Raw genomic sequence first — 14,686 nt, forward strand, 5'->3', positions numbered from 1 at the left:
GTCGATCGCGATCGACTGTTTGGTCACCCCTGCCATAGGTCATTATATAAAGACTTTCAATCAGAAGGTGTATATTTAAGAATATAAGGCACAGAAGCCAAGAAGGGGGGAGCAGGTACAGAATATCCATGCCTTTGTAGGTACCTGGACATATGTAACACCCCTGTGCAATGCCGCAATCATTTCCCCTTCCCCAGTGGCTCACACCATTGTCAGTTATTCAATGATTGGGCATGGTCACATTCAGTAGTCATGCCCCCTACACCTGAGCTCGTCTAGGGTCTTGCCAGCCCTGATTGAAGGCAACTGTACAGTACGGTACATATAGGTAAAAATGGAATATACTTAGAGGAGCTGGATTTTGTTAATCTTAAATGACATTGGGCATTGTTTTTTTTTTATTATGTGCATCATTTTTTGTATTTAACTATATATATATATATATATATATATATATATATACACACACTGCTCAAAAAAATAAAGGGAACACAAAAACAACACATCCTAGATCTGAATGAATGAAATATTCTTATTAAATACTTTGTTCTTTACATAGTTGAATGTGCTGACAACAAAATCACACAAAAATTATCAATGGATATCAAATTTATTAACCCATGGAGGTCTGGATTTGGAGTCACCCTCAAAATTAAAGTGGAAAAAGACACTACAGGCTGATCCAACTTTGATGTTATGTCCTTAAAACAAATCAAAATGAGGCTCAGACCTGGACTAAAGCATCCGCCAACTCCTGGACAGTCTGTGGTGCAACGTGGCGTTGGTGGATGGAGCGAGACATGATGTCCCAGATGTGCTCAATTGGATTCAGGTCTGGGGAACGGGCGGGCCAGTCCATAGCATCAATGCCTTCGTCTTGCAGGAACTGCTGACACACTCCAGCCACATGAGGTCTGGCATTTTCTTGCATTAGAAGGAAACCAGGGCCAACCGCACCAGCGTATGGTCTCACAAGGGGTCTGAGGATCTCATCTCGGTACCTAATGGCAGTCAGGCTACCTCTGGTGAGTACATGGAGGGCTGTGCGGCCCCCAAAGAAATGCCACACCACACCATTACTGACCCACTGCCAAACCGGTCATGCTGGAGGATGTTGCAGGCAGCAGAACGTTCTCCTTGGCGTCTCCAGACTCTGTCACGTCTGTCACATGTGCTCAGTGAGAACCTGCTTTCATCTGTGAAGAGCACAGGGTGCCAGTGGCGAATTTGCCAATCTTGGTGTTCTCTGGCAAAGGCCAAACGTCCTGCACAGTGTTGGGCTGTAAGCACAACCCCCACCTGTGGACGTCGGGCCCTCATTCCACCCTCATGGAATCTGTTTCTGATCGTTTGAGTAGACACATGCACATTTGTGGCTTGCTGGAGGTCATTTTGCAGGGCTCTGGCAGTGCTCCTCCTGTTCCTCCTTGCACAAAGGCGGAGGTAGCGGTCCTGCTGCTGGGTTGTTGCCCTCCTACGGCCTCCTCCACGTCTCCTGATGTACTGGCCTGTCTCCTGGTAGCGCCTCCATGCTCTGGACACTACGCTGACAGACACAGCAAACCTTCTTGCCACAGCTCGCATTGATGTGCCATCCTGGATGAGCTGCACTACCTGAGCCACTTGTGTGGGTTGTAGACTCCGTCTCATGCTACCACTAGAGTGAAAGCACCGCCAGCTTTCAAAAGTGACCAAAACATCAGCCAGAAAGCATCGGAGCTGAGAAGTGGTCTGTGGTCACCACCCGCAGAACAACTCCTTTATTGGGGGTGTCTTGCTAATTGCCTATAATTTCCACCTGTTGTCTATTCCATTTGCACAACAGCATGTGAAATTGATTGTCAATCAGTGTTGCTTCCTAAGTGGACAGTTTGATTTCGTCTCAGCTCCGCTGCCCCCATATCCAGTATTGTAGTAGGAGATAAAAAGTACTGTGGCACTCTGAGGCTTAAATGTGAATAAATATATTTCAATAAGCCAACATGCAATTTCCAGCGTTTCGGGGCTCAGCCGCCACTTTGTCAAGTTGCATAAAACAAAACATCACACTTACCTAAATACTAAAGAAGAAGCCCGCCACTGTGCCCCGCGCCATCCGAGTCCCAGCATATCCGGCTTGGCCCCTGGCGCCTTCCACGCACGTTATCAGGTGCGCCGCGGCGGGTCACCATAGTAACCAGGACGCCCGGCTCCCTGTACGTGCTGGAATGAAAGAGAAGTGTATATAGATTACAGCGCCCACACTCCACTATGTATAAAATCTAAATATATTGTATTAGAATACACATAATCAGGGTATCAGCATGCTAATCACAGTTCATGGAGCCCACAGGTCTCAGGATGGTGTTAAACAATACAGGAGGGATATATATACAGAGAGGGACCAAGAACCCTGGAACACATGTTACTCCCAGGAGTACGTTATACGTTACACCTATATCCATATCAAGGGTTAAGTGAGCTACCATGTGCAAATAATGTTGTAAAACTGGAGAGACAGTACTAGGTAACAACAATAACGCAAAAACTCTTAATTTTTGCCAGGTCGTGTATCCATGCCCCAGTGTCCATGGTGCCAATGTACATCAAGTGCATATAGCTTTATTAGTGTCCCCTACATTAAAGTGCATGCTATACACCTACAGTGCATACTTAATCTATTACTGGATTGTAAATTGTGTTATTGGTAATGTGAAGGTGATGAAGATAAATGATGGTGATGTGAACATAAGATCTGCTAAAAACTAAAAAAGATATATATAACTTAAGTGGTAATATCTATTATTGCCCTTATAAAAGTGCTTAGTGCTCAAATATATATCTTATCTCTCTTTAAAAAGTGACCGATGCTTCTTACATACAGATATGAAAGTGCAAGTGCCCAAATAAAAATAAAAATCTATAATGTGAAAACTCTACAATGTTAAAACTGTACGTCCCATCCATAATATTGTGGATTTAAAAAAAAAAGCTATCCATTCCGCATCCAGGTCGTTCCCAGGCAAATAGACAGTGTGCCACACTGCCGTCGCCTATTGGTTGTATGTAGAGGACTTCTTAGGGAGTGTTTGAAATTAATCACTCCCCTATCAAAACACATTCCACGGCATAATTTCATTCAGGCTTCGAGGATTAATAGTATCAAGTTCATATATCCACTTAGCCTCCAAGCGTAGTAACTTTCCCTCACGGTCGCCACCTCTGATGCTTTTCGGTATGTGGTCGATGATGAATTGTTTGAGGTCCCCCATATCCATGGCCTTTTTCAACAAAGTGTTTGGCCACTGGTTGGTCCGCTCCTTTCCCTGCTAGGGCCTGTTTAATAGCCAACCTGTGCAAGGCCATTCTCTCTCTTAGGGACCTACTGGTTTTTCCCACGTAGTATACCTTACAGGGACACGTTACAACAACATACACAATATGTGTCAATGTGCACGTGAGAACTTGTCTAAGGGAGTACATACGGTCACTATGTGGATGTTTGAACTGGCTGCCTGTAATCATGTGAGTGCAAGTGGTGCATTTTAAGCATTTATAGCACCCCGGGGGCCTACTTGAAAAGCTCACAGGGTTGCTCGATTAGATTTAAAGCCTGTAATGTGTGTCCGGACCACTTGGTCCTTAAAACTCTTGCCGCGGGTGAAACACATCAATGGCTGTTTGTCTTTCAGGCAATGTAACTGTTCATCTGTGGAAATTAGAGGCCAAAGCGCTCTCACTGCCCTTGGTAGAACTGTACTTGAGGTGTTGTGGCGGCTTTACAAATGGTAGAATTGGTTCCCGGGTCTTATCTTTCGGGGACATTAATGTACTTCTGGGGATCGCCAAGACTTCCCTCTTTTGTATCTGTAGTGTCTTAAAGTCATAACCCCTCTGGACAAATTTACGAATCATGTTATCCAGTGCATCTTCCAGTTTGGATCTATCGCATGTGGTCATGGGCTACATGCATCCCACCCTGTGAGTGGTAAGTGCAGCTGTGTATACCCCTCTTCTGGGATGGCGAGTGCTGTGTTACGTGCACCCCACCCTTTGAGTGGTTAGTGCATTGCTGTACCCCGCTTCTGGGGTGGCGAGTGCTGTGGTTTTCTATTTGCGTATATGATGGGGTTAATCTATGGGTTAACTCTTAATAACCGTGGCCACCAGCTTTCTCATGCACCCCTGTGTGGACTCTATAATCCTGAACCTGTCTCAGCTGTTCCTTAGCAATCTATCTAAGCCAATGTAAGGTGGTGAGTGCTGTGGTTTTCTATTTGCGTGTGTGTGTGTGTGTGTGTGTGTGTGTGTATATATATATATATATATATATATATATATATATATAAATATGTATGTGTGTATATATATGTATGTATGTGTATATATATATATATATATATATATATATATATATATATATATATATAAAATATAACACACACACACACACACACACACACACACACACACACACACACACTCCCTACTCCACAGTACTCCTTTTCACTTAAAATTAAACATTTAAATTTGGTGCCACTTTCTATATTTCTTTGTACCCTCTCGCCATGACCCAACAAATAAAACAATGATGATGTAATTATTACGATTTTTACTAATCCCACACTACAAACTTATATATTTCCATGCAATCATCACAATTGGTGGAGGATGGCTGGTAACATGGCTACACTCTGTAGAGTTGGGGATAAATTTTCTTGGGGGTTTACAAAAGTGGAGGTGTGCTCAAAGCAACCAATTAGATTCTGGCTATCCTTTATCTGGTACATTCTAGAAATTGAGATCTGATTGGTAATGGCAACATTTCCACTTTTGTAAGCACGTACTTAAGTTAATTTACCTCCTGGTCATGTCTTGTTGTGGGACAAAATGTTCTAGTGCCATCGTACAGTACCTTCTCAGCTAGAGCTATTTTTGCAAATTCTTTGTAGGTAGAGCAAATACCCACAGAGGACAGGTTAGGCAAATTTCAGTTACAATAAATAGCACTTACAAATAGCAAATAATGGACATAAACAATGCAAATTGATACTTAGTTATGTTTATGGGCTCCATGCTTTGCTTTCTGGCTGACATTTCCAGTAATTGTATTTTTAATAATGATGTTCTTTCCAGTCTTAGCAGTTCTGTTTGTAATCACATTTTACCCTGCTCTACAGAAGAAATGGAAATTTTTCAGTTTGCAAATAATTCAGAAAGTAATAAAATAGCTGCAAATCAAATTTGCAGAATGGGATATCTGTGTTTTAGATTTGTGGAACTGTATTAATAATGCAAGTGCTATTTTGTGATAATATTATTGCCATATGAGAAGCCTCATGAAGCCAGACAAATGGCTAGTAGTGCAAGGTATATAGTGATATAGCATGTGTACATACTAAAGAAAGATGTACAGCACATCAATGCATGCTCACCAGGTCTAAATGACCAAAGAAAAAGCAGTATTTTGAGAACATTACTTTATTTGAACTAGTTAACTATTATATCGCAGATATGCTGTGATGGCAGCATGAAAGTAGCCCTTTGTCAGTTTGTCTATATTGTTTGAACATTAACTTGAAGACAATCGACTGGATTCGCTCAGGTTTTAGTGGGCCAATGGCATAACTATAAATTTTGCTACCCCCTTTCCAAATAGTTCCAGGTGCTCCCCATCCCATGGAATTTTGGTAAAACAAACGGGACCTTTTCTAGGCAATTTGTCTCCCAATGTGAACAGTTAAAAATGCACCCCTACCCCCATTGACATCTCAAAAAGGGGTCTAGCCTTGCAGAAAAACACTACCTTATATGCTAGTTTTGCAACCTGCAAGCCCAGACATTGACTACTACAGGGGGGGAAAAATCCTGATTTTGTGCCCCTTATATTATTTGTAATTTTTGCTCCTTATAGTAATGCCACTTACACATTGTCATACACCATAATGCCCATTACACAATATGCCACACACCGTAATGCCCCTGACACTATATGCCGCACACAGTAATGCCCATTACACATTGTGCCCCCCACACAATAATGCCCCTTACAAATTATGCCCCACATAAAGGCTTCTAATTACTTTTAAATTAAATTACCTGCTCATTGTCAAGAGTCTCATACATGTCAGGGGTTTCATGCTCGCATCTTCATCTTCTGTTGCTTACTGCATCTTCTGTTGGCGGCACCAGTGTTCCAGCACTTCTGGGTAACGCTATATAGAGGTCAAGAAGGACCTTCAGCATCTGTCTCCTCCTAGGCGGGGGACATTTTTGGAGGGACATTTTCAGCAGAATACATGTGGAGGGCTAGACCGCATGTTATCTGCATAACACTGGTGGGAGCATTAGCCACACCACAGCCACACCACTGTAGTAGGAACACATTTGCTCCTGCCTCATTCTAATGTAGTTCATATACTCCTTTCAAACAGTCTTCTGAATACTGGATGTTTGCAGGTGAACGCGCATCAACCTGGGATTTAGGTCTGTGTGAATGCAAAGTCTTTGATGCACATGCGATCGCACACTTTCACAGCTAAAATACACTCCCTGGTGGTCGGTGACTATGCGAACGCTGGACTGCAAAAAAAACCTAGCGAGCGATCAGGTCCGAATTAGGCCCACGGTCAGTTTCCATAGTAAAGTGAAAGTGGATCTTATGAAAGACTCAATACTGATGGGGGAGCGGGTTGTTTCCACGCTTGGGTTACAGTGGCTCTCGCAGCATTACACATATGCCCTAATAATTACCTATGATAAATCGGAACCTCAGCCGGAAAGATGTGCAGCAGTGCTAGTGAAGGGACTGGGCAAAGGGACAGTTTTAGAACTTTATTTATTAAGTCAAAAACACCATTCCAAAAGTCACGTAGTAAGGGACAGGATGAGAACACATTGAACAGATGGCCAATTAACCCGCAATTCCGCCAACAGTATTTAGAGCAAGAGGGACAAAATTTATTAAATCTATCCGGGGTCAAATACAATCTATTCAGCAATTTAACATGCATTAGCGTATGGTTCAAGCATCTGGACATATGGAAAGACATGCTGTACAGATTTCCCCACTATGCATCGGGCAGAGAGATGTCCAAATCATTCTTCCACTGCAACTGAACATTAGATTTTTGAGACTGAACTAATTGTATGAGTGTATCGTACCAAAAGGAAATATCTTTAGTGGACGCGACTAATGACATGTGCAACAAAACTGAGTGGACTACAGGACTACAAGAATGTCTGTCTGGTTTTAGGAAGGCCATTGTACCAGTGTCGACTTTGGAGGTAGTGGTGTATTTCAGTATTTGGAAGTGACAAGCGGTCTTGCAATTGAGGGAATGTAAGCAAACTACACCCATCAAGTATATCCCCAAGGGTTCGAATCTGACAAGCGTACCAAGTGGAGAGATTTAAGTTGGATATGAGTTTAGTGATTGCACCTAAAGAGAAGGCAGCAAATGGAGGGATATATCCTGGAAGTTTAGAAACAAAGCTATCCCAGACACGTAAAGAAGAGGCTTTGGATTGGAGGAATGATAAAATAGATGGTCGGAGGATATTGGGTGTCAATAAAAGATCTTCGAAAGGGTAGCCTAAACACCTCGCTTTTTCAATGGGTACCCAAGTGGATGTAGACTGAGTCATCTCCCAATATTTCAGCTGGGCAAGGAGACAGGCTTCGTGATAACTGACCAGATCTGGAAGCACAAGGCTTCCACGATGTCTGGGTAAAATCAGTCTATAACGAGCCAATTTAATATGGTGGAACTCCAAATATTTTTCATGAGTATAAGCTTTCATTTATCTACATATTGTTTTGGAAAAGTGTATGGAATGGTTTGAAATAGATACATAAGTTTTGGCAGTAAGGACATTTTGAAGGCCGCCAATCTACCCAGCCAAGATATTTCATAGGAAAGCCAAGAAGATGTTAAAGACTGAAGAGATTCAATAAGGAGGGTAAGTTCACGTGAAACACAAAAGAAGTGGAGGGGGTGGATATGTATTCCTAAGTAGAGGAGAGAGTCGGATCTCCAATTATAGGGGTATTGAAAAAGTAAGGTGGAAATTAAAGGATCAGGTAAATTAATAGGAAGGGGATCAGTTTTCGTTGTGTTCAATTTGTAATATGAGACATTGCTGAAATTGGTTAGTATGGCATGAAGAGTAGGGAGAGAATAAATGGGGTGTGAGACGAAAAGGAGGACATAGTCAGCGAAGAGGCAGAGTTTGTGAGAGGTCTGACTGTGGGTTAACCCAGGAAATTCTCCATGAAACCTAATTTTAGCTGCCAAGGGTTCTATTATGAAAGATTAGAGGGGACAAAGAGCACCCTTGACGCGTACCGTTAGAGATGGGGTACGTGTCCAACAGGAAGTCATTACTAAACACCCTTGCAGTAGGAGAACCATATAATGCCAATATGGAAGCTAGGATGTGGTCACAAAAAAACAAATTTAGTCAAAACAGTGTGCATGTATAGCCAGCTTAACCTATCGAATGCTTTCTCAGCATCCAGGGAAAGCAGGAGAAATCCATCCCCCTCAGAGAGAGAGAGAGTCAATTAAATTAAAAACTCTGCGGGTGTTGTCGGAGGCCTGCCTGCCAGGCACAAACCCAACCTGTTCTGGGTGTATCAAAGAGGGGTAGGTAGATGTTGAGGAGAGCAGCTATCAGCTTAGCATAAAGCTTGACGTCCCCATTCAACAAAGCAATCAGGAGCTAATTTTAACAGTAAGCTGAATCCTTCCCTTTTTTCGGGATTGCGACAATCTGAGCTTCCAACATTTCAGTAGGAAACGAACCTACACGGGTCACCTCATTGAATATGGATATCAGTGTAGGGGAGAGAATAGAACTAAAGGAAACATACAAGTCATTAATAAAGCCATCAGGGCCGGGGGCCTTGTGTTTGGGAAGGGATTTAATTGTCGCCTCCACTTCAAGGGAGGACCTAGGAACATTTAACGCATCTAACTGTGAGGAAGACAGAGAAGGGTAGATTAAGAGAAGATAGAAAGTATTGCACGAGTTCAGGAGTAGGTTGAGGAGTAGTGGAGTCTGAATGCAGATTATATAATTGTGTGTAATAGTTCGCAAATTCTTTGGCAATGTCTAGGGGGTTCATTAATTTGGAGCCAGTTAGAGAGAAGACATTTTTAATTCTGTTACGGGCTTGTTGAGTGCATAATTTACGGGCTAGCATCTTCCCAGGTCTGTTGCCCACTAGATAGAATTTTGGTCGCAATATATTAAGAGCAGCTTGAGTTTTAATGACTAGAAGTTTTTGTAATTGGCTACGGATTTCAGACAGTTCTTTACGTAGGGCTCTAGTAGGGTGGCATTTGTTTTTATCTTCCAGATCTTTGAGTTTAACCTCTAAATTGGTTTGAAGTTGGATAGTCTGTTTTTGAGTGTGGCTCCAGCATGAATGGCGGAATCCCGAAGTACCGCTTTAAAAGTGCACCAATAATTCAAAATGGAGGTGTCAGAAGGGGAGTTTGTTTCCGAATACAGAGAAATACAATCCAAGTAAAATCTTTTTCACTAATGGGTCAGATAATAGGTGAGGAGAGAGGCACCACGGCATAGGAGGAATAGAATTGGTAGAGATGTCCAAACTCCAAGACAAAGGGGCACGGTCAGACCAGGAAATGGGTAGAATATCCAAAGTGCCAGAGTATTGCAAAATCCATTTATCGCATAAGACGAGGTCAATGCGTGAGTAGTAATTATGAACTGGAGAAAAAAACGTATAATCTGTGCCAGATGGATTTTGGATTTGCCAAACATCATACATGTCAAACTCTGCTAAGAGGTTACAAAACGCTAAGAAGGGGCCTAATCGGGAGGTAGCAGGGCCAGGAGTGGATGATTTATCTAGATTTGTGTCAATCACTAAATTAAAATCCCCTAATAAAATTAACAAGCCCATTCAAATCTTCTGTATTGTTAAAACAAAGTTTCCGTAGGAAAGCAATTTGATCTGAATTGGGAGCATAAAGAGAGATAGGTTTATTCTCTAGTATACCGCTCAGAATTAGATAATGGCCTGACTTGTCAGTTATTTGAGCATGAAGGGCAAAGGAGATAGTATTCCTAAAGAGGATAGCCACTCCATTCCTCTGAAAGGGGTCATTAATGAAGTACCCCATTTGGGTATCTCTGATCTTTCAGTACAGGGGGACCCAGTGAAGACAAGTGGGTCTCTTGTAGGGCAACAATATCGGCTTTTTGTTTATAAAAAGAGGACAGTGCTAGCCGACGCTTGTTGGGGGAGTTCAATCCCTTAACATTTAAGGAAAAAAGTCGTACCATAGTAAAACAGTCAAAGTGCAGTAGTTCAAGTGATATTCCAGGGAGGGGGAGGGCAGACAAAAAGGGAGAGAGCTAGTAAAAAAGGAAGGATAAAGTGACAAAAAGAGTACGGGGAAAACTCCCCAAAAAGATCCGGTATATCGGATCTGCATTGCTACTGTAGTGGAAAATAAAGGAGTACAGTACGTTAAGTAGGGGGGAAGTGGCATCGGCATTCCATCAGTGGGTCAGTCTGGAATAAACAATCATCACACAGTAGATACATGAAAGATATAATAACGTCAACACATTCTGGATATCAGCAGAGATTAATAATAAGTGTGACAGTTAAACAGCACAAATCATAACTGATGCAATAGAAAAAACAGCAGAACAAAGAGAATATGCATCAAATCAAAAACATATAGAACCAACAAAATTACTTGCATAATTTGGTAAGGGTCATTTGGCAGTCCCAAAAATATATCTAGTAAAAGGAAGGCACTCTGCAGCTAGATATAAAAAAATAAACTACAGCCATAATTAGAATTTTTTTTTCAAATAGTACACCATTCCTGTTGGAATGGTCTACTACTATGTTTTTTCTATTGTATCTCTGGGGCAGCTGGAAGTTTTACGGGAATGTACCAATCGGCAAGCAGCTTTACTCCGGCATCCAGGTCAGAGATAACAAACGAGGAGTTATCATGGGTAACAATCAATTTCACTGGAAAATTCCAACGATAACGAATCTCCTGGAAGCGCAAGGCAGCAGTGGTAGGAGCCAGTAATCTCTGCTTTGAAATTGTAAAAGCAGAGAAGTCGGGAAAAAGTTGGAGACCTCCTAGAACATCAGACTCCTCCACATCTCGTGCTGCCTGAAAAATACATTTCTTGATACTGAAAAATTGGACCCGAAGGAGTGTATCCCTGGTTAGGTAGGGTGATATGGCTCAGGGTTTTGGGAGACTGTGTATCCGATCAATAAGTAGGTCTTTATTGTCTGCGTCTGGTAAAAGCTTACGAAACAGAGACATTGCGTAATCTGGCAGTTCTACATTGGCCACAGAGTCAGGAATTCCACAAGTTTTAATATTGTTTCTCCGGGAGCGGTCTTCCATTTCCGCTATTTTACTCTTGAACGCCTTCATTTCAGCTTGTTGATGGTCTTGGGCGGTAATGAGTCCATTGTGCGAAGCTACGAGTTGCTCCATTTTACAATCTAGGTGATCTGTTCTGTCTCAAATAGCGGTCAGCTCAACTTTAACTTCACAAATAGCCGCTGTTAGGTCTTGGAAGAGGTCAGATTTAAAGGCCGCTAAGACTTGATAGAGAGTCTTCACAGTAAGAGGTTCACTAGCGTTAGTATCTACTCCCAATACAGATAGTATGCGCAGCGCATCACACTGACCAAGACTATTTGTTGATGAGGAAGTGTGTACCCCATGAGCTGAGAGTGAAGTGCGATGCAATTTCTGACTGGGAAAAGATACGGGGGGAGGCAGAGCTCCTTTGGACTTCTTAGGAGGCATGATAACAAGGAAACATTCAATCAAACACAGTGTTGTAGGAAAGGCTGGGTGCCGGAATTAATGATGTAAGGTTGGTTCCAAGGTAAAGTTTATATGCTAAACACATAGCCCCCGGGTGGACAGGCAGAGAGCAGCATGTCATATCACTCATTCACTGCAGCAAAGCATTCCATTGAAAAATCTCATCCCCGGCGGGTCAAAATATAGCGGTTATACAATTAGAGCTGAGGGAGCGTAGTTGTAAGACTGTAGAAAGGGCACATCATGGCTGCTGGGGGTCTCCAGCACAGACTACTGCAGCTCCATTAGTGAATCTACGCAAAACAAAGCCAACAGCTGTGCGCAGGAAATAGTGGTAACAATGTACATACTGCAGTCAGCACTGCAGTACCATCTGATGTATATGGGCTACAGTTTGACAGAAGGGGGTTGCCAGGAGGATATGATAATCCAGGGCTCCCTCAGGGCGGCAGTTGGGATGAGCCTTACTGCAGGGGTAACCAGGGACACAGAAGACTAACAGTGCCCAACGATTCCCCAGGGGCTCTGGGGCAAAGAGGAAAACTCACTGTGATCTGCTGGGAGCTCAGGAGTAGGGGATATGCCGAGCATGCAGTGGCGCCAGTCACTCCAGGCAGCGGGGATGCGGGAGGAGAAAGCAGCGTCAGCAAGAGGAACTGATCGCGTCAGTCAGGCTCTCAACACATCCAGCGGCAACTGCTCAGCAGGGACCCGGCGCAGAGTATCAGTGTGCGGGAGGTCCGTAGGCGGCAGGGAGGAATGTCGGGAGTCCAGTCGGCCAGACAGGTAGACGAGTGTTCCCTCAGCCCTGTGGAGGCGGCAGGCAGAAACCGGAACACGGCACTCGGGCAGGACACAAAATTGAGTCCCCAGCTCCGTGCCGGGACTAGGCCGCAACCTGCAAAGTCAGTCTAGCTGACTTACGGGTCCGCAGTGCGATTCCAGAGATTCTCCCACAGTCAAGCCACGCCCCCATGTAGCCTTTTAACTGTTTTTTTTTTTTTAAATTTCCTGCTTAAATACCTTGCTGCAAACTGTGGGCCTAATTCAGATCTCATTGCAGCAGCACATTTTTTAGCTAATGGGCAAACCCATGTGCACTGCAGGTGGGGCAGATATAACGTGCAGAGTGAGTTAGAGTTGGGTGGGTTATTTTGTCTCTGTGCAGGGTAAATACTGGCTGCTTTATTTTTACACTGCAATTTATATTTCAGTTTGAACACACCACACCCAAATCTAACTTTCTGCACATGCTATATCTGCCCCCCTGCAGTGCACATGGGGGGGTCATTCCGAGTTGATCGTAGCTGTGCTAAATTCAGCACAGCTACGATCATCTTCCCTGACATGCGGGGGGGGGGGGGGGGGACGCCCAGCACAGGGCTAGTCCACCCCGTATGTCAGTCCGGCCCCCCCAGCAGAAGTGCAAAGGCATAGCACAGTGGCAATGCCTTTGCACTTCAAGAGTAGCTCCCGGCCAGCGCAGCTTTAGTGTGCTGGCCGGGAGCTATTCATCGCTCCCCGGCCCGCAGCAGCTGCGTGTGACGTCACGCAGCCGCTGTGGCCCGCCCCCCGTTCGGTCCGGCCACGCCTGCGTTGGCCGGACCGCACCCACGAAACGCCGGACAAATGCCGCCGTTCCGCCCCTTCCCGCCCAGCGATCGCCTCTGCCTGTCAATCATGCGCAGTAGGGACCAGTTCGCTCTGCTGCGTAAAAAAGCAGCGAGCGAACGGGTCAGAATGACCCCCATGGTTTTGCCCATTAGCTAACAAGTTTGCTGCTGCAATCAGATCTGAATTAGGCCCTGGATGTTGATAATTTCCTCCTTCTGTATTTAAAGTCCACTAAACGTTTTGGAATAGGAAGTGGACAAACTGAATACTATAGCCAATATAATAGTTAGGTTAATTATAAATATGTAATATATTGTCCTCTGGTTTACAACCTTGTTCAATCAATGGCCAGCTATCTTTTAAGTCCCATGAGTTGGTTTGAACCTATATTTGATTGTTCTGTAGCTAAATCTCCATGAAAAGTCACTAGTACTAAAGACTGTTTGGAACTACTGCATATTGCAAATGTTGAGGACAGCATGGCGATCGCTATTAATGTACTAATCCTAGGTAAAGGTGGACTTATGCAAACTCTACTTCCTGGTAACTGAAACCTCTTTAACTGAGATTTATAATGCTAATGCCTATTCTTAATTCACTAGTAGTTTATAATGTTTTTCATGTGTAGTAATTAAATTATGCAGTCATACAGTTATTATAAAATTGTTATTTATGAGCTCTTCATTTTTAAACTTTTTTTCCCCCACTGAACAGTTTAGAAAAGCTATTATTTAATGCATTGATTAATTTACTGTAGCAATCTTTCTCTCCTTCCACATCAAGCACAGCATGCTGCTCGAAACGCCAATAGTCTCACAATTTCTAAAGCAGAATCTAATGATTAATCATATACAAATAAATATGATCCCCTGGTAACTGAATAATGTAAGTTTTCTGAAGCCTTGGAGAAAAGTAGATGCATAAATATATTGATTGTTGCCAAAGCAACAGATTATTTTAATATGAGAGAAATTAGTTCATGGTGAAGGCTAATACAATTGCAAAGAATCAGAGTTATGCTTCTGTCTCACTTCATATTTGTTACATACAGTGCATGTGTGTTTTCCGGTCACTCTTTAGCCATTCGCTGCGGAATATGTGTGCGCTATATAAATAACTGGTAATAAAAAATAAATTCCACAAGTAACATTTTTAGTGCTTCTGAACCAAATAATTTTAATTATCCCTGTATTATAGAGGATTAATTAAACAAATGAAAGCAACCATTTAATGGTACTTGG

General features: G+C 43.0%; 1 protein-coding gene across 4 annotated transcripts in view; it reads left to right on the forward strand.

Moving 5' to 3' along the window:
• The window catches only part of CAMK1D (calcium/calmodulin dependent protein kinase ID), a 571,288-nt gene that overhangs the window by 241,368 nt on the left and 315,234 nt on the right, over nt 1–14,686 (forward strand). Inside the window, exon 1 of one of the 4 annotated variants that reach the window (XM_063926881.1) lies at nt 12,431–12,617. The exons of the other annotated variants lie outside the window; for them this stretch is intronic. Coding sequence (XP_063782951.1) covers nt 12,454–12,617 — 164 coding nt within the window. The 5' untranslated portion in view covers nt 12,431–12,453. Of the gene's footprint in view, nt 1–12,430; nt 12,618–14,686 lie in introns of those variants that run through there. 4 annotated transcript variants of the gene reach the window in all.

The sequence above is a fragment of the Pseudophryne corroboree genome, chromosome 6, assembly GCF_028390025.1.
Source record: "Pseudophryne corroboree isolate aPseCor3 chromosome 6, aPseCor3.hap2, whole genome shotgun sequence".
Lineage (NCBI taxonomy): Eukaryota > Metazoa > Chordata > Amphibia > Anura > Myobatrachidae > Pseudophryne > Pseudophryne corroboree.